General features: G+C 41.7%; 1 protein-coding gene across 1 annotated transcript in view; it reads left to right on the plus strand.

Annotated features, from left to right (window-relative positions):
* Window positions 1-24,421, plus strand: part of Sec11a (SEC11 homolog A, signal peptidase complex subunit) — a 37,776-nt gene that overhangs the window by 10,030 nt on the left and 3,325 nt on the right. The window contains exons 2-4 of the mRNA XM_048434948.3: window positions 6,364-6,473; window positions 15,243-15,392; window positions 18,876-18,995. Of these exons, the coding sequence (XP_048290905.3) occupies window positions 6,364-6,473; window positions 15,243-15,392; window positions 18,876-18,995 (380 nt within the window). The remainder of the gene's footprint in view (window positions 1-6,363; window positions 6,474-15,242; window positions 15,393-18,875; window positions 18,996-24,421) is intronic.

Consider the following 24,421-nt stretch of genomic DNA (forward strand, 5'->3'; position numbering starts at 1 on the left):
ACCCAAACCAACAGAGTACAAAGGTGCTGTAGCCTGCCCTTTGTCACCTTGGCATCTGGTCGCACCTGTTTTGATCATAGCTCTCACAGAAAGATGAAAGCACTTATGTTTCTAATAGAATGTAACCTTTGTTTCTATATTTCTTCTGCTCTGGGCAAGAATCTAAACTGGCCATAGTCCCTTTCCTGATGGGGTGCCTCAGACCTTTGCTACCGAAGGACTAGGTTAGTATCATATAGGCCTGCTGGATGGGATCCAGAGAGTTCTCAGTTATACTTCTTCCTTCCTTTCAGTTTCTCCCTGATAGTCAGACCAGTCACCAACCGGTAGCAACTCAATTCCATGCATATTGATTCAGTGGCATAAGGAGCCCATAGTACACAGCTTCCTTAGCTTCTAGCTGAAGTTTCAGTTGTACTCTCTAAGAGAATTCTACCTGTCTCTTTTGGGAATTAAAGCCTTTAAGTTAACAGATGTTAGAGAGTTTTGAGCATAGGAATCACTGTCAAGTTATATCATAAGTATCTCTTTAAATATTTTAATTACATTTATTTATGCCCCCCCTCTGTGTTTCTCTATCTCTGCACACATGGAGGTCAGTACTCGCCTACCATTTGGGTCATTAGGTTTGGAAGCAAACGCCTTTCCATGTTGAGACATCTCATTGGCTACTGGCCTAGTGAATTCTAGCTACAGAATGTGTTGGTTGCTGTTTCAGTTCATATAACTCCCTGGAGGATATTGAACATTACTCCAGCTCCACCATGCTGAGTGCCTTATAGCTGGTGTCTCACTTCCCAAGTACTGAAGACAATGATGACTTCTTGACAACATAAACCTTTACAGCTACAAAAAATTGCCTCTTACATTGCTTTTTGTAGGTACATCCTATACATTTTGTTGTTGTATTTTTATTTTCATTCAGTTTTAAATGCTTTCTGTTGTTGGGGGAGGGCTTGCTGGTGAAATGACTAAAGTGCTTGCTAGGCAAACAAGAGGACCAGGTCTAGGATTCCTAGTACCACAGCAATGCTGAATGCTGGATAAATGTAGCTGTGGGTTTGTAATTCCAGGAGACCCAACGATATTCCCTGAGCAACTGGCTAGCTAGAGTAACCGTGTCAGTGAGCTCTGTGTTTGATTGGGAGACACTGCCTCAAAGAATAAGGTGGACGAGCAGTTGAGGAAGATTCCTGTAGTTGGGGATAAGTTTGAACTTGTGATCCTCCTGCTTCCACCTCCCCAGTGCTAGGTGGGCATTATCATACCCAGTTTATGTGTAACTGTGGATCTAACCTGGGGTAGACTAGGCAAGTAAGTACTCTACCAACTGAGCCCAGCCTTAGGTAATTTTTGAGATAGGGTCTCACTATATATCCGTGCTGGCCTGGAGTTGGCATTCTTCCTGCTTTAGCCTCCCAAATGCTAAGGTTGCAGACATGCCCCACCTTGCCTAGACTGAAAAGAGCTTAAAAATTCTCTTTTCTTTTTTCTTTTTAAATTTGAGATGGTTTCAGGCAGCCCTGCAACTGGCAATCGCCACCCCCCTTGGCTGCTCACTGCAAGGGTGACAGGTGTGTGGCATGCTCAGTGTTTTCATTGGGTTAATAATGTTCATTTATAGTTTGACCTTGAACAACGAGGAACGTACTGTTCTGGTCACTTCTTAGAAAGGGTGATTCAGTTCTGTGGTTGTCATTGTGCACATGTCACAGTTTCTTACCAATAGCTTGATGTGGTCAAGTGGCATGAGGTTGGGTAACTTATCCTGCCAGTATCAGACAGATAAAAACACTTTTTAGTTAATAATTTATACTCATAAGTATTAACATGTAGGTGTAAAGAAGCTGTAAGTAGAAAGTGTACATGTGACTTTTAAGTAAAGACTCTTGGCAGGAAGAGAAGAGAAGAAAGACAAGAAAGATCATCTGACACTTTGCTCAGATAGGACATTGCTTTAGCATGGGGTGTTTCTGTCTAGTTCTCCCAGGACTGACTTACTAATCTTTTTTAAGGAACTACACACACACACACACACACACAGACACACACCTGACCTCTTTGTGTGCTGACTAGTCTTACCTGTCAGCTTGACAGAGTCTAGAATTACCTGAGGGTATGCCTGTGGGGTTACCTTGATTGCATTCATTGATGTGGAAAAACCCGTTTTAATTATGGGTGGGGCCAGCCCTAGCCAGAGGATCATAGTCTACGTAAAATGGAGAAAGCCAGCTGAATATTAGCAAGCATTTTTTTTCTCTCTCGCTGCTTCCTAACTTCGATGGAATATGATCAGCTCCTTCAAGCTTCTGTTCTTGACTCCCCTCAGTGATAGACTGTCCCTTTGAACTGTGCACAGTAATAAACCTGGTCTTGACTCCCCTCAGTGATGGACTGCCCCTTTGGATTGTGAGCACTAATAAACCTTTTCTACTTTAAAGTGCTTTTGTCATTATTTTATCACAGAATTCAGAAAAGAAACTATAATATTCTACTAAAAATAAAGGTGATGTGTTACATGGAGTGGATCTCTTGTTTGCCCCAGCCGCCTGGCTAGCTTACACCTGAAATAACCACACAGAAACTGTATTCATTAAAACACAGCTTGGCCCATTAGCTTTAGTTTCTTATTGGCTAATTCTTACATCTTAATTTAACCCATTTCTATTAATCTGTATATCGCCATGTGACTGTGGCTTACCAGCAAGATTCTAGCCAGCGTCCGTCTCAGGCAGATCCATGGCGTCTCTCACTCTGCCCTTCTTTCCAGCATTCAGTTCTGTCTTGTCCGCCTACCTAAGTTCTGCCTTATCAGGCCCAAAGCAGTTTCTTTATTCATTAACCAATGAAAGCAATACATGAACAGAAGGACCTCCTACACCAGTGATGATCTTGTTTAGCTGAATCTCAGAGTAAAGATCCAATAGTCAGTGTGGTACCGTGTGTCTAAGGAAAGAGGGAGACTAATGTAAGTGGGAAAGTAACTGTAAACAGAGACTCATTTTTTATTTTCCGGCCACCCAGACCCAAATAATCACACAAAAACTATATTAGCTACAACACTGTTTGACCAATAGCTCAGGCCTATTCCTAGCCAGCTCTTATATCTTAAATTAACCCATTTTTATTAATCTGTGTATTATCACAAGGCCGTGATTTATACCAGTGTGGTTCTGGTGTCTTTCTTCTTTGGCTGCTATGTGGCGCCTGCCTTACTCTGTCTTCTTTCTCCTTGCATTCAGTTTAGTTTTCCCACCTATGTATATTTTGCCCTGCTATAGGCTAAAGCAGCTTCTTTATTAACCAGTGGCAATAAAACATATTTACAGCATTCAGACGGGAATCCCACATCAAGTCACTTCTTACAGAAGCATCTTTATTCTTTAAAAAGTTTTTTTTTATTCTTTCAGAGCTTTATTTTGTGTGTGTGTGTGTGTGTGTGTGTGTGTGTGTGTGTGTGTGTGTGAATGTACATGTACTATGTGTGTGTGGTGCCCACAGAGGTCAGAAGAGAGCGCCTGATATCCAGGAACTGGAGTTAAAGACAGTTGTGAACCACCATGTGAACCCTGGTCCTCTGGAAGAACAGCCAGTGCTCTCAACCACTGAGCCATCTCTCCAGCCTCAAACCTTCAACTTTTTGTTATTAATCATTTCTTTAAACAGCAGTTGTAGGGCTGAGTCGTGTAGTTTAGTAGTGCTTGCTAGGCACATGTAGGCCATGGGTTTGATCACTAGCACTGCAAGTGAGTTAATAAAAAAAATGTTAAAAAGCAGTTAAGCCAGGTGCAGTGATACACCCCAGTAGTTCTTAGCTGCTCTTGAGGCCAAGGCTGGAGGACCAGGAGTTCAAGGTCAGCCTGGGCAACATAGCTAGACTCCTGCTCCACATATAATAAAAAGTTGTAAATATGGGCTGGAGATGGCTCAGAGGTTAAGAGCACTGGCTGCTCTCCCAGAGGTCCTGAGTTCAATTTCCAGCAACCACATGGTAGCTCACAACCATCCATAATGAGATCTGATGCCTGCTTCTGCCATGTAGGCATGCATGGAGGCAGAATATTGTATACATAATAAATAAATAAATCTTTAAACCTTTTTAAATATAATATGAAAAAGTAGGTAAAGGTGGAGGCTGGCTAGATAACAAGGTAGATGGAAGGTTGGGCTGGAAAGTGCCGGAAGTCTGAAAAATACTACTATGCAGATTACAGAGACCCTTAACTAAAGACTGACAGTGTGGTCCTCCATATATTTATGATAAACCTTAACATAAAAATAAAGGTTTTAAAAACTATAAACAGTAAAAGTTCAGCTTTACTATGTTGTAAAGAGTGGCCACTTGTTGGTCCTGGCTGCTCAGCCCTGAAATAATCACACAGAGACTGTATTAATTAACTCACGGCTTGTCCCGTTAATTAGCTTTATCTTCTTATTGGCTAACTCTTACATCTTAATTTAACCCATCTCCATTAATCTGTGTATCACCATGTGTCTGTGGCTTACTGGCTAAAGTTTCATTCAGTATGTCTGTCTCTGGCAGCAGCTCTATGGCTTCTCTCTGCCTCTGCCTCTTTTCTCACAGCATTCAGTTTAGTTTTCCCTGCCTACCTAAGTTCTGCCCTATCAACAGACCAAGGCAGTTTCTTTATTCACCAATGGTGTTCACAGCATACAGAGGGGAATCCCATATTACCCCTATTTTTAAAGAATGTAGTTCAACCAGGCTCTTATCTGTAATCCTAGCACTCATTAACCAACTTTAAAATCAACCTGATGTGCTTGACAAATTCCAGGGCAGCCAGGGCTACATGGCAAAACCCTGACTCAAAAGAACCAAAACATCAGAAAGCCATTTATTCCCCAGCACTGCAAAAATGAACAGGTTGTACATGTAGATATTCTGTGAGACAACTGTCCTAGGTGTTGGGCCTGTGAGATGTGTCTTTCCCACCAAGCCTGATGACCTCAGTTTGATCCTTAGGACCCTCATGGTGGGAGAAGAAAAGCAACTTCCCCAAGTTGACCTCTTACCTCCACATGCTTTCTGTGGTATAAGTCTCCCTTCCTCAACCCACACAAAAGAGAATGAATGTCATGGGAAAAAGGAGTTGGAAAGATGTTTGTGTTAGGAAAGACTAGAGACCTAGCAACCAAGTGTGATGGAAAAACTTTTATTGGATCCTGGTTCGAAACACCAAAAAGAAAGAGAGGAAATCCCAACCATAAGAGATATTTTGCATATGGTACCTGCCAATAATCCCAGCACTTTGGAGACTGGGGCAATATCATGAGTTTCAAGGCCAGTATGAAATATATTAACTCCAACATTGAGAGGGCTGGGAAGATGATGCAGACATTTAATCTAGAGCGCTTGTTTCTCTTGCCAAGTACCCAGGTTCAGTTCCCAGCACCCACATGGTGTTTACAACATCCCTAATTTTGGTTCCTGGGATCTGACACCCTCTTTTGAACTCAGAGTGTCAGACACACACAAGGTGCACAGACAAGCATGCAGGGTGAAACAGTCATACACATAAAATAAATAAAGTTTAAAAGGACTAGCTTTGACTACACAGCTCTCAAAAGTAAGAGCAGAAGAAAGTAAAAATTTTAATTTTTTGGTTTTTTTTGTTTTGTTTTTTGAGACAGGGTTTCTCTGTAGCTTTGGAACTTGTTCTGGGACTTGCTCTGTAGACCAAACTGGCCTCGAATTTACAGATATCGGCCTGCCTCTGCCTCCTGAGTGCTGGGATTAAAGGTGTACACCACTACCACCCTGCTAGTTTTTGTTTTTTTTTAAATGTATATGAGTATTTTGCCTGCGTGCATGTATGTATGTGTACCTGGTGCTTGCTGAAGCCAGAGGCAGGTAGGTGCTGGAGCCCCTGGAACTGGAGCCATGGACAGTTGTCTCTAGCCATGTGGGTGCTGGGGACCAAAGCTGGGTCTCCCATGAGAGAAGTGCTTTTAACCACTGAGTCACCTTTCACAGTCCCTCACATTTATTTGATAGTTTAATGGTATGGTACTTTTTTTTCCTTCCTAAGATTTGTTTGTTTATGGGGCGGTCTCCCAGCCAAGGCAGGCCTCCAGCTCAGTAAATAGCCTGATGATGGTGGACGTTTACCCTTCCCCTGACTCTCCCTCCTGCGTGCTAGGGTTATAAGCCTGAGTCGCCATGCCTCGTTTTATGCAGTGCTGGGATTGCACCCTGGGCTTTGCACATGTTAGATAGGCATTCTACCAACTGAGCTACGCACCCATTTTGGCTGTTTGAAACTTTTAAATTAATAGCTACTATCATTTGCTTGCCTGAGTGAGAATAATAGTGGATCTGATTTCTTCTCTTTGTTCCTACAGCTATACTACCAAGTCCTAAATTTTGGAATGATTGTCTCCTCGGCACTAATGATCTGGAAGGGGCTAATGGTGATAACCGGAAGTGAGAGTCCAATTGTAGTGGTGCTCAGGTAACACTGCTTCTTTTCAAGACATGAAGTGCATGGGGTTACTTGGGAGAAAAATAGAGGTATTAAGTAAATAGTTGTATATCAGTTTCTTAGAAACTGTTACCTAGGAGAGAGCCCAGAAGGAAGTCAGTTTCTACTCAGTTGTGAGAAATACCATGGGAGGTGTTTCCATTCTGAACCCCAAAGGACCCATATCCTTAATTGTATGCATGTATGGGGGAGGGGTTTGCATGTAACTCCGGTTGCCTATGGAGGCCAGAAGACAAACAGTGGTTCTGAGCTGCCTGACGTGAGTATCAGAGTCAGGTCCTCTGTGAGAGCAGGGTGTGCCCTGAACTACTGAGCTATTTCTCCAGCAACCACTCCCAAATCCAGGATCCTTTCTACTCGAAGGCTACTGTGTGCTGAATGTGATGGCTTCTGCCTGTAATCCTAGTGCTCAGGAATCAGGGCAAGAGGATCAGGAGTTCAAGGCCAGTCTTAGCTATATATGGAGTTCAAGGGGCAACTGGGCTACATGGGACCGCTGTCTTAACAACAACAAGAACAGTTGCTATGTGAGCCTTATTTTTGGTTCATCCCTTAAGAAAGTGTACTTTATCCTTCTGTCTTTTTTTTTTTTAATATTTATTTATTTATTTATTATGTACACAATATTCTGTCTGTGTGAATGCTAACGGCCAGAAGAGGGCACCAGACCCCATTATAGATGGTTGTGAGCCACCATGTGGTTGCTGGGAATTGAACTCAGGACCTTTGGAAGAGCAGGCAATGCTCTTAACCGCTGAGCCATCTCTCCAGCCCCCGATCCTTCTGTCTTTTTGCATTCCTTAGTTTTGTGTGTCAGACCTGGAACTTAGTTTGTGAGGTGTACAGTGTCTCCACTAAAGAGTTTCCTGCATCATGTATTCAGGTGCTAGCAGCAGCACTAATTATTTCCATATTTTCTGTTGACCTTTAAATAGCATTTCTAAGCTAGACTCCAGGAATTTTGAAGGTAATGTCTTTCAGTGAGTGTACTGAATTGTTTTTCACCTCGTTTCCTTTCTTATCTTTGCACTCATAAATAAATCTTACTGATTTTAAAGCCTAATTTCGCAACTATTTCTTTTTTGAAATTACTATGTGGTTATTTAATTGAATCATTATAGTTCTGTCTTATTTGGATACTTGGTTTGTTACCTAAGTCCTTTCTGGAGCTGATAGAGTACAAATCCAAAGGGAATGGGGCCATGCTCAGTATCCAGAGTTGTTCTTAGTACTTTAGTGAGGTCTGACCAGTGCACAGCAAGCAGTAGATTTTAAGGTACAAAGCTTGATGACATTGGTAAGCATATATCTTCGAATCCACCACCATCACACCAAAAGTGTTCCTGTCACATCCCCCCCCTCTTTTTATGGTAAGAATGTTAGAATGTTTGCTTTTATTCTTTCCTTTTAAACAGTTTTGCCCATGCTAGCATTGAATTCATGATTCTCCTGCCTAAGACATCCCAAGTGCTGAGATTATAGGTGCATCTCAATCGTTTCAGCTACTGTTGGCAGAGATTGCGCGTTCATTTCCTGGCCACCCAGAACTAAATAATGACACAGAAACTATATTAATGACAGTACTGTTTGGCCTGTTAGTTCAGGCTTCTTATTAACTAACTCTTACATCTTAAATGAACCCATTTCTATTAATCTGTGTATTGCCACGAGGTTGTGACCTACTGGTAAAGTTCTGACTGGCAGCTGGTGGCTTTCTCCTTTGCCAGCTACAATGGCGTCTCCTTGACTCTGCCTACTCTCTTTTTATATCTCTTCCTGCCTGACTCTATTCTGCTCTGCTATAGGCCAAAGCAGCTTCTTTTATTAACCAATGATAATAAAACATATTCACAGCATACAGAGGGAAATCCCATATCAAGCTAGCATCATTTTTTTTATTTTTTAAAATCAAGTTCCGTAGTCCAATTCTCCATTTATTCCAGTGACTTTAGTCAGCTTCTGATGACTGTGGGAGTAGCCCCAGAAGGAGTCTCCCAAAGGAACTTACATGACCCAAGCCCTTTGCTTCCTGTCAATAGTGTAGTGTCCTTCCTTAGTGCTAGAAGGCAGCACCAATAGAAGCTCTCTACTTCAAGGTTGGAAAGACCAAGGGGTAATACTCTGGACAGATGTTTTCAGTGTTAGGGAAAAGCCTAGGGACCTCTCTGTGTGCTAGGTGAATGCTCTACCCCTGAGTGATCTCCAGCAAAATTAAGGCAATACTTTTTGGTTTAGGTTTTTGAGATAATGTCTCACAGTATTTGAGGCAGGGTCTTGCTGTGTAGCCCTGTCTAGCCTGGAACTCACTATGTAAACCAGGCTGACCTTAAACTTGGAGTGATCTTTGATCTTCCTGCCTGTGGACATCATCCCTGGCTAAGTTGTTTGTTTTTTAACAGCTCTATAAAGGCAGAATAAATTAGCTTTGAGCTGGATGTGCAGGGCATGCATTTAATCCCATACTCAGAAGGTAGAGGATCTTTGCAGGTTTAAAGCTGGTCAGGTCTTTCTATAAATTTAGTGCCAAGCCCTGTCTCGGGAAAGAAAAGAGTTTGCCTATAACCTGAAATCTCAGTTAATCTAATAAATTATGTAAGAGTATTTATTTTTATTCCCAGAATCCACCAACTTCACCAAAGCCCTAAAGGTAAACTGTCAGTTGACGTGAGTCCTTCTAGGCTTATCTGATCACAGGTAGACATTAAAGTCCTTGAAGTTCAGTACCTCCGCTGAAGAGAATGACATTGGAAGTGACCCAGAAGCTGCTCTCACTGTGTCCCCTCACCTTCTAGCTGTGGTGTGTCCTCTCCCCTCGGTGTTGGGATGGTTCATCAGTTGAAGCCCTTCCTGGCCACAGAATCTGGATTGTTTTTTTCTGAAGCTCTCCCCTCCTTTCAGACTGGTTTTGTTTGTTTGTTTGTTTTGTTTTGGGGGGGGCAGGTCTTGCTGCATAGCTCAGGCTAGGCACAAACTCAGCTTCCCTGCTCCCACTGCTGCTTTCTTTCTTTTTTTGGGTAGGGGGGCAGTTTTGTCTTTTTTCAAGATAGGGTTTTGACTCTTACCTCTACCTCAGTCTGAAATGGCAATCCTGCCTCCAGGAATCTCAGAATGGACTGTGTCTGAGAGCTCCTCCTCCCGTTTTATATTTCTCTCTAGGACTAGGATTAAAGGCCCGGTTTCTATCGCAAACTAGTGTGGCTACTGGGATTAAGGGTGTGTGTCACCACTGCCTGGTCTGTAAGGCTTACTAGTGTGGCTGTTTTACTCTCTGATCTTCAAGAAAGCTTTTATTAAAAAACAAATGAAATGCCACTACACTTCTCATTCTCTCTCAAATGCTAGGGTTCTAGGCATCTGCCAGCACATCTAGTATGTAGTGCTGGGTGTAATCGGAAGTTCTGTCCTTCCCCGTCCCACAGCCATTCAGTCCTAACAAAACACACAGAGGCTTATGTTAACTATTGTTGGACTCTAGTGTCCAAACCGAGAAGGAGTCACCCCCAGAGACCACCTCACATACCACAGCCGATGCAAAAACATGAGGATTTTATTAATTCTGTCATGACAGGGTCCCTCAGCATTCGGGAAGCCGAGAGACCCCAACTAGCTGGTACAGTCTACTTTTAAAGGAGAAGGCCCCATAGAAACAAGAGGGGTTGTTCCTTGACCATTATGATTGGCTTGTTCGAAAGGGGCTAATACCAATAATTGACTGGAGAACTATTGTCAGATCAGATGAGGTAAGAGGTCATTTTGACCCCGTTTCTCAGGGGACTGCGTCAAAACATACATGTATGGGTAATTGTTCAGGAACTGAGTCCGTGCATGTGTAGCTGTTAGGTCCTTGGTTCCCAGGGGAGGAGGGGAAGCACTAAGGCACGGAGGCTGAGAGGGTTTGGAGTTGTCAGAAATGGCTTCAGAATTGTCTAAAATCTTACACTATAAACTGGTTGGCCTATTAGTTCAGGCTTATTATTAACTAGCTCTTACAACTTAAATTAACCTGTGATTCTTATCTATGTTTAGCCATGTGGCATGGTACCTTACTCAGTGAGACAGTCTCACCTTGCTTCCTCTGCCTCTGGCTGGTGACTGCAGACTGAGCCTTTTTTCTTTCCAGAATTCTCCTAATTTGGTCAACCTGCCTATACTTCCTACCTGGCTACTGACCAATATGTGTTTTTGGGTTTTTTGGGGGGGAGTTTTTCGAGACAGGGTTTCTCTGTGGCTTTGGAGTCTGTCCTGGAACTAGCTCTTGTAGACCAGGCTGGCCTCGCACTCACAGAGATTTGCCTGCCTCTGCCTCCCGAGTGCTGGGATTAAAGGCATGTGCCACCACTGCCCGGCCCAATTAGCGTTTTATTAAATCAGTACAAGTGACAATCTTTACAGGGTTCAAGAACATCATCTCGCAGCAGCTGGGGATTGAACTCGGGGCATTTGCTTGCTAGGCAGGCACCCTTTTCAATGAGTCTGAGTCCCAGACCCCAATATATAAATATTATATTTTATTTATTTGTGTATGTGTATAGGTGTACATGTGCCAAGACACATGTAGATGTCAAAGGATAACTTGTGGTCATCGATTCTTTCCATCATGTGAGTACCAGGGATTGCACTCGGACCATCAGGCTTGACATTTCTCAAGTACCATTATTTTTTTAATGTATCAGTTAAAAAACTAAAAATGTAATTGAATGTGGTAGTTCATTTCTGACATTCAAGCATCTGGGAAGTGGAAGCAAGAGTATCCCTGTGAGTTTGATGCCAACCTGGGCTACATAATTTCAGCCATATAGTTGTTACCATGCCTCTTCTGGCTTCTGAGAGCAACAGGTATACACATGGTACTCATACGTGCATGCTTGTGTGTAAAACATCCATACAATTTTTGTTCATTTGTTTTTCTAATGTGTGACAGTGCGTACCTTTGATCTAGGACTCGGAAGGTAGAGGCAGAAAAATCAGATGTTCAAGGTCATCCTCTGCTACACATCCAGTTCAAGGCCAACCATGGGTACATAAATCCTACTTAATTTTAAAAGGAGAGAGGGAAGCATGTTTGACATATTGAAAATGTAATTTAGCCGGGCAGTAGTGGCGCGCATTTTTGATCCCAGCACTCAGGAGGCAGAGGCAGGTGAATCTCTGTGAGTTTGAGGGCAGCCTGGTCTACAGAGTGAGTTCCAGGACAGCCAGAGCTGTTAAACAGAAAAACTCTGTCTTGATAAACAAAAGAAACAAGCAAACTAAAAAGTTGTAATTTAATCAGATATCAGAGTTACTCATACTTCACTTAATGATTTACTGTTTAAACAGTCTTCCTCCGTTTTATTTTTTTAATGACCCTTGTAAGATGGGGGTGTAGTTCAGTGATGAAGTGCTTACATAGCATGAGGAAGGCCTGGGTTTCACTCTCCAGCACTAATAGTAGCAGAATAATAATAGTGATAGTAACAACATGTTTAAATGATCTCACTACCTATTCTTCCCTTCCCCCCAAGACAGGGTTTCTCTGTGTAGCCCTGGCTGCTCTGGAACTCACTTTGTAGACTAGGCTGGCCTTGAACTCACAGAGAGCCACCTGCTTCTGCCTCCCAAGTGCTGGGATTAAAGCTTTACACCACTTTAGGCTTGGCATACTAAGTACTTTTTTAATATTTACAATTTCTTTTGGCGTTAGTTTTCTTTTTGTTATTGTTTTTAAATTTTATTGTTTTATATGTATTTTGCTTGCATGCATGTATGTACACCATTTGTGTGCTTGGTGCTTGTGGCAGTCAGAAGAGGACATCAGATCCCTGGAACTAGAGTTAGAGAGGTTGTGAGCTGTCACGTGGGTGCTGGGAATGGAACTCAGGTCTTCTGGAAGAGCTGCTCCTAACTGCTGGCCTCTTTGGCACAGGGACATTTTTATATAAGGTGTACAGGCACATTCACTCTGTGCCTTCTTACCCTCTACACATACTTGATATGTCTTATTAATCTATCTATCTATCTATCTATCTATCTATCTATCTATCTATTTATTTATTTTGGTTTGGGGGCACAGTCTTGACATGTGGCTCAGGTGCTGGTATCACAAGCATTTCCACCACTTCTGACTACTTAACATGTGAATACCAAAAGCATTTGTTTCTTATTTCACTCCACCAGACAGCTTCACCTGACTACTAACCAGATACTTGATTCTCTGCATGATAAAATAAAGTCTTTTTTCATTTTGAGTCTTCTGTTTCTGTGATTGTCACCGCATCTGCTCAGTTGCCAGTGCCACAAACCTATGGGTCATCCTTTTTTCTCGTGTGTCTAATTGGCCACTGATGTTTTCCCTCTCCACTCCTTTATGGCTGGTCTTAGCTGTTCTATTTCAGGCCCTTGTCATTTCCTGCCTGACTGTCATAGTGACCTTTAAGGAGAAATGCTTTCTCTAATAAGAAAAAGTTAATATATTCCCATAATTTGAAATGTTGGAAACTCTAGATGAACCTGTCTTTGCAATTCTGAGATAGAAATCACTGCTAATATCGTTGTCTCTTTTTTTTTTTTCTTTTCTTCGTTGTCTCTTTTCATGTATGGTTTTTACATGTAATGGAGATAATTCTGTATGTGCATCCTTTTTTTCCTTTTCTCATGTGTGTGTGTGTGTGTGTGTGTGTGTGTGTGTGTGTGTGTGTATAGCTTTGTATGTAGAGTTCTTTTTTCCTTTTTTTCTTTTTAATTTTTGGTAGATACAGCTAGAGAATTAACGCAGGGTCTTGTTCATTCCTGACAAGTTCTCTACCACTGAGCTACAGCCTCAGTCTGCAAATTTTAAATAATGATTTAATTTAATTTATTTGTTTAATTTTGAGACAGGATCTCACTATGTATGTAGCCTTGGCTGTCCTAGAACTTGCTGTATAGACCAGGATGGCCTCACACTCAGAGATCTACCTGCCTATTACAGAAGTTTTAAGAATAAACACATATACCAACCAGGTGGTGGTAGCAAACGCCTTTAGTCCTAGCACTGAGGAGGTTGAGGCAGACAGGTCTCTTGAGTACACAGAGAAACCAGTCTGGAAGGTGGGGAAAGAATAAACATGTACTAGCCTAGCATGGTGGTGCAAGACTGTAACCCGAGCAGGAAGATTACTGTAAGTTCAAGTTCAACAATATAATAACCAAACAGACAAACATACCTGTAATCCCATCACTTGGGAGGCAAGAAGAGTATTGTGAGTTTTATGCCAGCATGGGCTACCTAGTTCAGGCTAGCCTTCGACACAATAATAACAAAAATAAACATGTTTCTCATAGTTTCCCAATTTTGCTTTACAGTGAAATTTATTTATTTATTATGTATATAGTGTTCTACCTGCAGGGCAGAAGAGGGCACCAGATCTCATTACAGATGGTTGCGAGCCAACATGTGGTTGCTGGGAGTTGAACTCAGGACCTCTGGAAGAGCAGCCAGTGCTCTTAACCTTAGAGCCATCTCTCCAGCCCTACAGTGAAATTTCTGAGGATTTGGTGATGCCTGCCCCCCATCCCCAGACATTCTGATATGAATAGGTTTATTTGTGATCTGAGCATGAGGATTTTATTTAAATTGCTCAGGTTATCCAGTTACAAGAGAGTTTAGGAACCGCAACTGTTCCCATATGTAGTCTTCAAACAACAGTGTCTGGGCCTGAATGTTCTGTCTCGAGTTTTATTTCCTGCTGATACTTTTAACTTTTTTGTTGTTGTTTTTCAAGATAGGATTTCTCTGTGCAACAGTCCTGGCTCCTTGGACCTGGCCTTGTAGTCCAGGCTGGCCTCAAACTCACTGAGATCTGCCTGCCTCTGTCTCCCAAGTGCTGGCATGACAGGCGTGTGCAGCACCACCACCCAGCGATATTTTTACTTTTTACAATGTTTTTCTAATTGAAAACTGGAGTTTGAGTTCCCGAAGATGTAAATGCAAATCTCCTAGGCCCTTCTCAGAGCCAGGTGTGGGGCAAGACAGGCAGGGGAGAAAGATGCTCTTCCTGGGCTCCTCCCCCTTCTTGTAGTTTCCAAATTCTTAGACAGAAATCCCGGTAGTCTTTGAGCTCTCTCTTTAAAGACAAGGAAATGACTGGAGCGCCAGTGCTCCCTTTGTTTGTCTCTGACTTGATGAGCTGTTTTCCTCCTAATCAGCTGGACTCGTAAGGTTATCATGGTCTGTACCTTGTAAATGGCAGGAGATGATCCGGTTCTCATTTGAATATTTGAATATGTTAGTATTTTCAAAGGAAGCCAGAAGAAGGGCAGTGTTTTTAAAGTTCAGTCTTTTATATTGTTTATCACTTGAAATTCTAAAAGGTTAAAGAATTAGTAACACTGCCCTTTTCAAGACTCAAGCACCTTTGAGTCGTATTGCTTAAAATGGAACTAGTTAGTAAAGACTAATAACTAAAAAATTCTTTTACTAGTTGAGGGGAACCAAGCTGGGTATGATGGTGTAACATGTAATCTCAGGACTGAGGAGGCTAAGGTCAAAAAATTGCCACAAGTTTGAGGGCAGCCTGATCTATACTGTGAGACTGTAACTATGTTCCCAAAATGAAGAAATGGAATCACATGGATAAAGGCAACCTATTTTGAGGACGTGTCATCTTTGGTACCATGATTGTTAAAATGCTGAGTCCATCACGAGGCATCTGGTATCTGTTGTTCTGTTGAATATCGAATTTTGAATAGATGTATCTATCTTTCTGTATCTCCTCCCAGTGGCAGCATGGAACCAGCGTTTCACAGAGGGGACCTCCTTTTCCTAACGAACCGTGTTGAAGACCCCATACGAGTGGGGGAGATCGTCGTCTTCAGGATAGAAGGAAGAGAGATCCCTATAGTGCATCGAGTCTTGAAGATCCATGAAAAGTACATACCCACTTTTCATTTGTGTTTTTGAAAAGTTTTGTTTTAGAGTTTGAAGTGTTTAATTTTGATACATAAAAATTATTGAAGAGCGGGGCTAGAGAGATGGCTCAGTAGTTAAGAGCTCTTATTCTCACAGAGAACCCGGGTTGGTTCTCAGCAACCACATGGCAGCTCATAGCCATCTGTAACTTCAGCTTCAGGAAATTTAATGCCTTCTTCTGACCTCTGGAGGCACCAGGCATGTTTTTGGTGCACATTTATGCAGGCAATACATTCATCTATGTAAAACTTTTTTTGTTTGTTTTTGAGACAGGGTTTCTTTGTCCTGGAACTCGTTTTGTAGACCAGGCTGGCTTTGAACTCACTGAGATCCATCTGCCTCTGCCTCCTGAGTGCTGGGATTAAAGGCGTGCATCACCGCTACCGAGCTAATAAAACATTTTTTTTTAAGTTAATAAACAGGGCTGTAGCCGTAGCTCAGTTGGTAGACTAAAGCCCTGGATTAGCTCCCTAGTGCTGCACTACAAAACCCAGGCCTTGGCATGCATGTCTGTAATCCCAGTACTTGGGAGGCAGGGACAGACAAATTCAGGGCCATTGTTGGCTTGCATAGCAAGTTGAAGGCCAGCCTGGGCTAAATGAGACTCTTCTCTGGGAACCCTTTGACCTTTTCTTCCCATCCAATTTTATGAATATCTGAAAGTTTGACTTATATTTGGAAAACTGAATAGTTATTAATTTATCTGTTTCATTGAAGGTTTTTCACATTATTTTCTAATTCCATGCAGGCACCACCACATCTGGCTGGAGCATATCAGTTTTTTGTTTGTTTTTTAAGTTTTTTGAGACAGGGCTTCTCTGTGTAGCCCTGGCTGCCCTAGAACTTGCTGTGTAGAGCAGGCTGACCTTGAACTCACAGAGAACCACTTGTAGGCAACTCACAAGCTCCTGTAACCCTAGGTCCAAGGGAATCCAATACTGTCTTCTTTCCTCTTCAGGCGCTAGGCACATCCATGGTGTACATATATGTAGTCAAACACTAATACATTTAACATCTAAAAGCTCCATTTATTTGGTGCAGGGATCAAAATCAAGGCCTAGTATATGCTAGGCAAGCACTCACCAAGCCACCAAGCTACATCACTGGTCCCAAGGTAACCATTTTTTTGATTAGGCAAGATAATGAGGGGTTGGGAGCTGGAGAGATGGCTCAGCGGTTAAGGGCCCTTGACTGCTCTTCTAGAGATCCTGAGTTCAGTTCCCACAATCAGCAACCACATGGTGGCACACACAGCCATCTCTAATGAGATCTGGTGCCCTCTTCTGGCCAGCAAGCAGGCAGACAGAACACTGTATGTATAATAAATAAATCTTTGAAAAAAAAAAAAAGATAATGAGGGGGTTTTGCACTTTTGTTTCTTTTGGTTTTGGTCTTGTGTTTTGAACTGGGTTCTCTATGCAGCCCTGGCTGTCTGTCTGGAATTCAGTCTGTAGACCCAGGCTGACCTCAGACTTACACAGATCTGCCTGCCTCTGCCTCTGAAGTGCTGGGATTAAAGGTGTGTGCCACCACCGCCTGGCATCCTTGAACTTCTTATGTAGACCAGGCTGGCCTCAAACTCCCAGAAATCTACCTGCCTCCTCAGTGTTGGGATTAAAAGGCATGTGCCACCACACCTAGCCCAAAATAGTATTGTTATAAATCTACCAAACCTGAAATATTGAGGCTTTTTTTCTTTTTCTTTTAAAACTTATTTTCTGTGGGAAAGTAGTATGACACACCTTTAACCTCAGCACTCAGGAGACAGAGGCAGGCAAATCTCTGAGTCTAAGGCCAACCTGGTCTATAGAGTGAGTTCCAGGACAGGTAGGGTTGATTGTTCAGTGGTGCACACATTTAATCCCAGCACTATAGTAGGGAATATGTAAATTTAATTTATTTAAAAATTGCATTTAAGGAGGTGGTGGTACACGTCTTTAGTTCAGCACTCAGGAAGCAGAGGCAGGTGGATCTCTATGAGTTCGAAACCAGTCTGATCTACAGAGAAAGTTCCAGGACAGCTAGAGCTACACAGAGAAACCCTATCTTGAAAAAAAATAAACTTGCTTTTCTAATAGCTGTATGTTTATTAGAGAGAGAAAAAAAGTAAGACACTGAAACTACAGAATGTAGTAGGTAGCCACTGTTTATCCCTTAATTTGTGTGACTTTAGGCCTTGTATTTTGTATTTTAAGGTTTTCTGGCACACACATCAGAGTCCGGTGGGCCCCATGTGCCTGCCCTCGGCCATTTCTGTGCATCTGCATTCTCTCCTTTTTTTGTGTTACTTTGGGCCTGGTCACCAGTATCATATTATGTCACATGTGTATTTCAACAGATGACTATAAAACAACCATTAATCTTTTATAAACTATAATTAGTGTAGTTAGCTAATAAGCATGTAATAAATAATATAAATATAATAGAAATTGTACTAAATATATGACAACTAAAGATGAACATTTCCTGAGATGATTAAGTTTCCAGTTATTCAACCTAACCAATTTCATTATGATTGGTTTTTGTTTTTTGTTTTTTTTCAAGATAGGGTTTCTGTGTACCCTTAGCTGTCCTAGAACTAGCGCTGTAGCCCAGACTGGCCTCAAATGCACAGAGATCCCTCTGTTTTTACCTCCCGAGTGCTGGGATCAAAGGTGTGCACCACCACCACCCGGCTGTCATTATGACTTTTAAAACTTTTTGCTTGAACTTATATCAGTTAAGGTCCTTGACTGAAGTTGATTAATGTGGCTTTAATAGTTACTTGGGATGTTTTTTAATTACATTTATTTATTTGGAGGGCACTACCAGGTGCATATGGAGGGGAGAGGACAGCTTGGAGAAGTTGTTTCTTTCCTTGTACTGTGGTTTCTGAGGACCAGACTTATGTTGTCATGCTTGGTGGCAAATGCCTTATTTGCTGAGCCGTCAAACTGGCTGCATCGTATAGACTCTTGCTTCACCTAGAGCTTCCTTCTTCAGCAGCCTTTGTTCGTGCAAAAATGTCCATGTTATTTAAAGGAATTCTGCTATTTGTTAGTTTTTCATGGTCTTTACTTAGACAGTTATAGCCTGAGGGATAATTTAGTATGCGCCTTTGATTTTTATGTTTGTAGAAAATTGGTTGTGCATAGCATATTTTAATATAAAATGAAGTTTATTATATGTGCTAGTTTATCTGTTCTTCAAGTAGTAAAATTTGTATGATCATCTAGTGTCATTTCATGTTCTTCTTCAGCCATATTCATAAGTATTTCAGCTCCTTAACGTTAGACTTATTCTTAATCTTTCTCTAGCTAAGCAGTCTAGCCGTAAGCATTCCTTCAGCCAGTTAGCGACTTGCTGTTAGGCATGATGGTTAACCGGTGCTCATTGGGAAGAACAGATTCTCTGCATTAGTGCTGTGACGGTTTTTGGTGACTTGTGTTTCCCTTACTCTGAAGGCAAAACGGGCATATCAAGTTTCTAACCAAAGGAGATAATAATGCCGTTGATGACCGAGGCCTCTATAAACAAGGACAACACTGGCTAGAGAAGAAAGACGTTGTAGGAAGAGCGAGGGGGTGAGTACCCAGGGGAAACGGCTTGAACTTTTCACATCACTTTAAATGTAGTCTTACTGTGCACAACTGAATGCATAGCAGTTGGCCCTGCTTCCAGCAAGTCACCTTTTGTCCTTTAAAAGATACACATCTTAAAATGCACCTAAGTCTTAAGTTGTACTTATTCCTGGGGGGAGGGGGGCTACATATAAGAGGGTAGAATGCTAGGGATGAGATCGTAAACTGGATTTCACAATTAAAGATGTTAGCCAGGTGTGATGGTACACACCTGTAATCCCAGCTCCTGGGAAGTAGAGGCAAGAGGATCAAGAGTTCAAGACTAGACTCACTAAAAACTGTGAGTTCGAGGCTGACATGGGCTATATGAGACTGTGTCTCTAAAAGCCAATCAGCGAATCAGCTCACCCCAGGAATATTGATGTCAGTAGTGGGCCAGGTTATAGCTGCTTAATGAAACTTAAGTTAATAGAGATTTATTGTTCATCTAAATTAATTTTATTGTGTTAATTTATTCTATATTGTTTTATTTCTAGTCTTGAAGTTGATCAGGTCAAATGAAATTTTTAAATTATGTTAAGCCTGTTTATTTCAGATATTATCAGGAGAACAGATCAGTGGAGGACAGGACTTGTAAGTTACGGGTATAAAGAAGTATGGAATTACTACTTTAATGTATTAATAGTATTAACGATAACTCACCTTCATTAGGGCTTGCTATATAGCAGACACTCATTGTATGTGCCTTGTGAGTACTGCTTCATTTTAACCTCCAGACAACCCTAACACTCCATTCTGCAGATGAGGAAACTCACAGTCATGTTCCGTGTCTAAGATCACGCTGCTGGTGGTGGGATTAAGTGACAGAGGCTCCAGAGCCCACTCTGAGCCATCACAGCAGAATTGCTGATACGGTGTCCCTCAAATGGATGGGTGCTGGTTGTCTCTAGGTACTTCAAAGCGTTCTTACTGTTGTCGGAACGTTGTCCTCAGGAAATAAGTTAGCTGTGCAGCAGCACCTCCCTGTGACCTCCCTGTGACATAGCTGTCAGGAGTGGCTGCTGAATGGGGGAAAGATAGGAAGGAATCCAGATCAGACAAGTACAACAGTGTTGTGTTTTGTCTGCATGTGTGGACGTGCATATGGGTGTGCGTGCGTGTGTGCGTGAATATTCAACCTCAGGAGAACTTTTTTTTTTTTTAATGAGACTGGGTTTCTCTTTATAATGGCACTATCTGTCCTAGAACTCGCTTCTTAGACCAGGATGGCCTCGAGCTCACAGAGATCCGCCTGCCTCTGCCTCCGCCTCCTGAGTGCTGGGATTAAAGGCGTGCGCCACCTCCTCCTGGCCCAGCCAGTGCTCCTAACTGCTCATTAGTGTGTTTACAAATGAGCACGTCTGCCATCATTTTCAGAGTTAGCACCCCATTCTCAGGGTAGCTCCTACAGCTACTGGGTGTCCTTAGCGTTGGCCCCTGGCTTATGTCTTGATGTTCATTTGTTTTGTGGACACTGTTAGAATGAGATCTTGCTGTTAGATATACCCAGTGATTCTACCCAGTCTTCCCACTAGTAAAACTGAGCTACTGGATAAAGCATATGCACTTTTTGACAAATTTTGCTGAACTGTTTTATGTATGCTTCTTCCATTTAAGAGTGTCCCTTTAGCTGGGAGGTGGTGGCACAGGCCTTTAATCCCAGCACTTAGAGGCAGAGGCAGGCTGATCTCCAGGTTCAAGGCCAGCCTTGTCTGCATAGTGAGTTCCAGGACAGCCAGAGCTATACAGAAAAACCCTGTTTCAGTGAAAGAAGAAAAAAAAAAGAGTGTTCCTTTATGTGTGTTTGGTTCTTATTGTCACAACTGTGTCTGTCTCTTCTGTCCCTTCATTGGCTAAGGATGTCTCATTCTCCAGGTTAGAGTAGTTAGCTTTTTCTTCTCTCAGGTAACGTGTCTTTCTGAAGAATTTTTAAAATTCCAAACTATATAAAGTTTAAAATAAAATCTTAACTTTAACAATATAAGCCCTTTAATGGTTTGATAAAAAATTAATAATCTGAATTAGGTAATGTTTCTATGAACTATGAAACACCTGGACATGAACAGCTGGCAGACAGGCTTCACTGTACAAACTCACTTTCCATTGATTACCTCACCCCCAGCTTGACACATGTTGACGTGAGTAGCCCTCCTTGGTAGAAATTGTATTTATAAAGCACGAAGCTGGAATTTCAGAGTGTAGCTGAACCTCACTCTTGTGGGCAGAACATTTTGCAGGCAAGCCTGTGACTGTGCTACAAATATCTTTAGAAACACCTAAGGTTCTGAACCAAAATTGTTTTTAACAGTGTTACTGAAACAGAATTCACATATCTGGAGAGATAAGGTTCTCTATTTTAAGGGATATTATTCACAAATTCCAGCTTCGTGCTTTGTAAATACAATTTCTACCATGTTTGTACAGCCATCACCATCACTACAACCTCATTCCAAAACATTTTTCTCCACCCTCAGATAACCCTCCACGCTCACCAGCATTCATATCTCATCCCCTTCCTCCTGCTGCTGCTGACAGTCGCTAACCTACTGTCTAGGGGTTGGCCTGTTGGAGGTTTTTCTCATAAACAGAAGCATAGTTGTAGTCTTCTGTGTTTAGCTTCTTTCACCTCTCCTAATTTTCAAGGTTAATTCCTCTTCTAGAATAGAAACTTCAGACATGAAACTACTCCAGTACCAACTCAATATTTAATAGAGGTGACTCTGGAGAACTAGAAAGTTAAAAAAGCATCTAAGAGGACCAGGAAGAGAGCAATGGGAGGAAAAGAAGACAGAATAGAAATGTGATGGTGAGGAAGGGATGAAACCAAGGAAAGGGAAACTAGCCTAGTGACGTCAGAGCATCCAGACAAGGCCGTCCCAGCAGAAGAGGAAGTAAAGTGCCCAGACAAAATGTCTGCTGTTAAAATTTGCCACAGCCTTGGATAGTAGAACGGAGATGCTGATTACCCAGACTGGCTTAGTGCACACTGTATACATGTATTACATTATATTAAGTGGTATCCCATAAAATGCATGTAAATTACATGTAAGAAAAAGTAAAGCTTGTGTCTAGGTACAGTGACACATATGTCATATGTATAATCCTAGCTACCTGGGAGCTGGGACAGGGGTCCTCTAGAGGTGGAAGCTGTTTACAGCAGCACAGTGAAACCCTATTTTGTAAATTAAAAATATAGAGCTGAATAGTTGACTCAGTGGTTAAGAGCACTGGTTATTGTTTCAAAGGACCCAGGTTCAGTTCCCAACACCCACGTGCAGGCTCACCACCTCCTTGGGCACCAGGCACACTTGCACATGCATGCAAAACACTCATACATAAAATAATAAAAACAAGTCTAAAAATTATTTAAATAAAAGATTAATATAAGAAACAAGTTTGTGAGCTTTCTCTTGACTAAAATCAACAATTACAATTTATATATTCTTTATGAATATACATTTTTAAATTCACTTTTTATCACCTAGGCTTCGCAGTTGTATGCCTGTTTTAACAGGATTAAAAGTTCACGACCAACTTGAGCTACATGAAATCTTGCCTCAAAAACACTTACTTTTTATTTAATTTGAAGCAGGTCATTCCAAAAACCAGCTACTCAGGGATCATCATATAGCAATTCATTAATTTGTCTTCTGAGGTGCAGACCCCTTATTTGTTTGTTTGTTTGTTTGTTTGTTTCTTTATTTTTATTCATTCATTTATTTGATGGTTTCATTGTATAACCCCGGATGATCTGGAACTCACTTTGTAGACCAAGCTGGCCTTGAACTCCCAGAGATTACCACTCTCTGCCTCTCTGCTGGGATTAAGGGCATCCACCAAACCCATATTTTTTATTAATATTTATTTTTGTGAATATGTATGTGGTTATTTCACAACTCCAATGTGGAGGTCAGAGGACAGCCTGGGGAAGTTGATTCTTTCTTCCTACCGTGTGTGTCCCAGGGTTCAAATTCACATTGTCGGTCTTTGTGGCAGGTACTTTATCCACTGAACCTTCTCGTCAGCCCCAGACTTCTATTTTAGTTTTGTTTTTTTCAAGACAGGGTGTCACTATGGAGATGTGACAGTCCTGGAACTCACTATATAGACCAAGCTGACCTCAAACTTAAAGCAGTCCACCTCCCTCTGTCTCCAGACTTCTGGAGTTATGTTTATTGCAACAGACGAGAATAAGACAACTACTACAGATTTTGAGCCGTATTTGAAGCAAGGTTCATTAAGTACTGGCCTGGACAATGGACACTGGCTACGTCCATACCTAGAATGCCCAGAGGATGACACTAAATTGCATTAGTCAGAGGCTTATAAAGGCAAAATCCACAGGCTATGTACTACCCTTCTGCCTGTGTGTGATCAAGCACATCCTATAGAGTTGTTTACAGAAGCGAAAACACATGACTTGTTATCTTATGTTAACAACAGCTCCCAGCATTCCAGGAAGCTGTCTGTCTTTCGGCAAATGCAGATTACGGTTCAGAAGCATTTTTATACTATAGATAAGCACAGTAATTTAAACTTAAAACATAACTTTAGCTATCATATTTATTACTCCCAACTTGCCCAAACTTCTTAAATATAGATCTACTCTTAATTTGTGTAGCATTTTTTTCTTTACTGTTTGATCTTTAAGCTGATATGTTAATTTTCTTTTAGTGTTTTTTTTTTCAGAGGTTTATTTATTATATATACAGTGTTCTGCCTGCATGTGTGCTTGCTGCAGGCCAGAAGAAGGCACCAGATCTTAATACAGATGGCTGCGAGCCACCATGTGGTTGCTGGAAATTGAACTTATGACTTCTTGAAGAGCTGCCAGTGCTCTTAACCCCTGAGCCATCTCTCCAGCTCCCTTCTTTTATTTTTTTTAAAATATATTTTTAAATGTGTATGGCCGTTTTACCTGCATTCATGTCCATACCACATGTGTGTTTGGTACCAGAGGAGGTCAGAAGAGGAACCATAGTTACAAATGACAGTTGTCAGCAACCATGAAAGTTCTGGGAATCAGACCTGGTCCTCTGGATGAGCCTGTGCTCTTAAGTCCTGAGCCGTCTTTCAAGCCTTTACTTTCTCTTTAAATACCGACTGGTAATGCTGTCTCTTTAGCAGTCCTTTTGAAGTCAGTGTCTTACTCTGTGCTCTGACTGTGTACATATATTGAAGTACATTGAGAGGTATTCCATAAAAGTGTTCAAGTCTTACATGTAAACAAAAAATAAAATCCACATGCAGGTACAGTCAGTGCAGCCTCAGCCTCCCACAGAGCTGAGGTTACTGGCATGGTGCCACAGCTGCCTGAACAGCACTCTTGGTCACGTGAACCGTAGAGCATGCTCTGCCCTCCAGATAATAACTTGGCATTAGCTGGGGCT

This window comes from Myodes glareolus, chromosome 24 (assembly GCF_982192425.1).
Source record: "Myodes glareolus chromosome 24, mMyoGla1.1, whole genome shotgun sequence".
NCBI lineage: Eukaryota > Metazoa > Chordata > Mammalia > Rodentia > Cricetidae > Myodes > Myodes glareolus.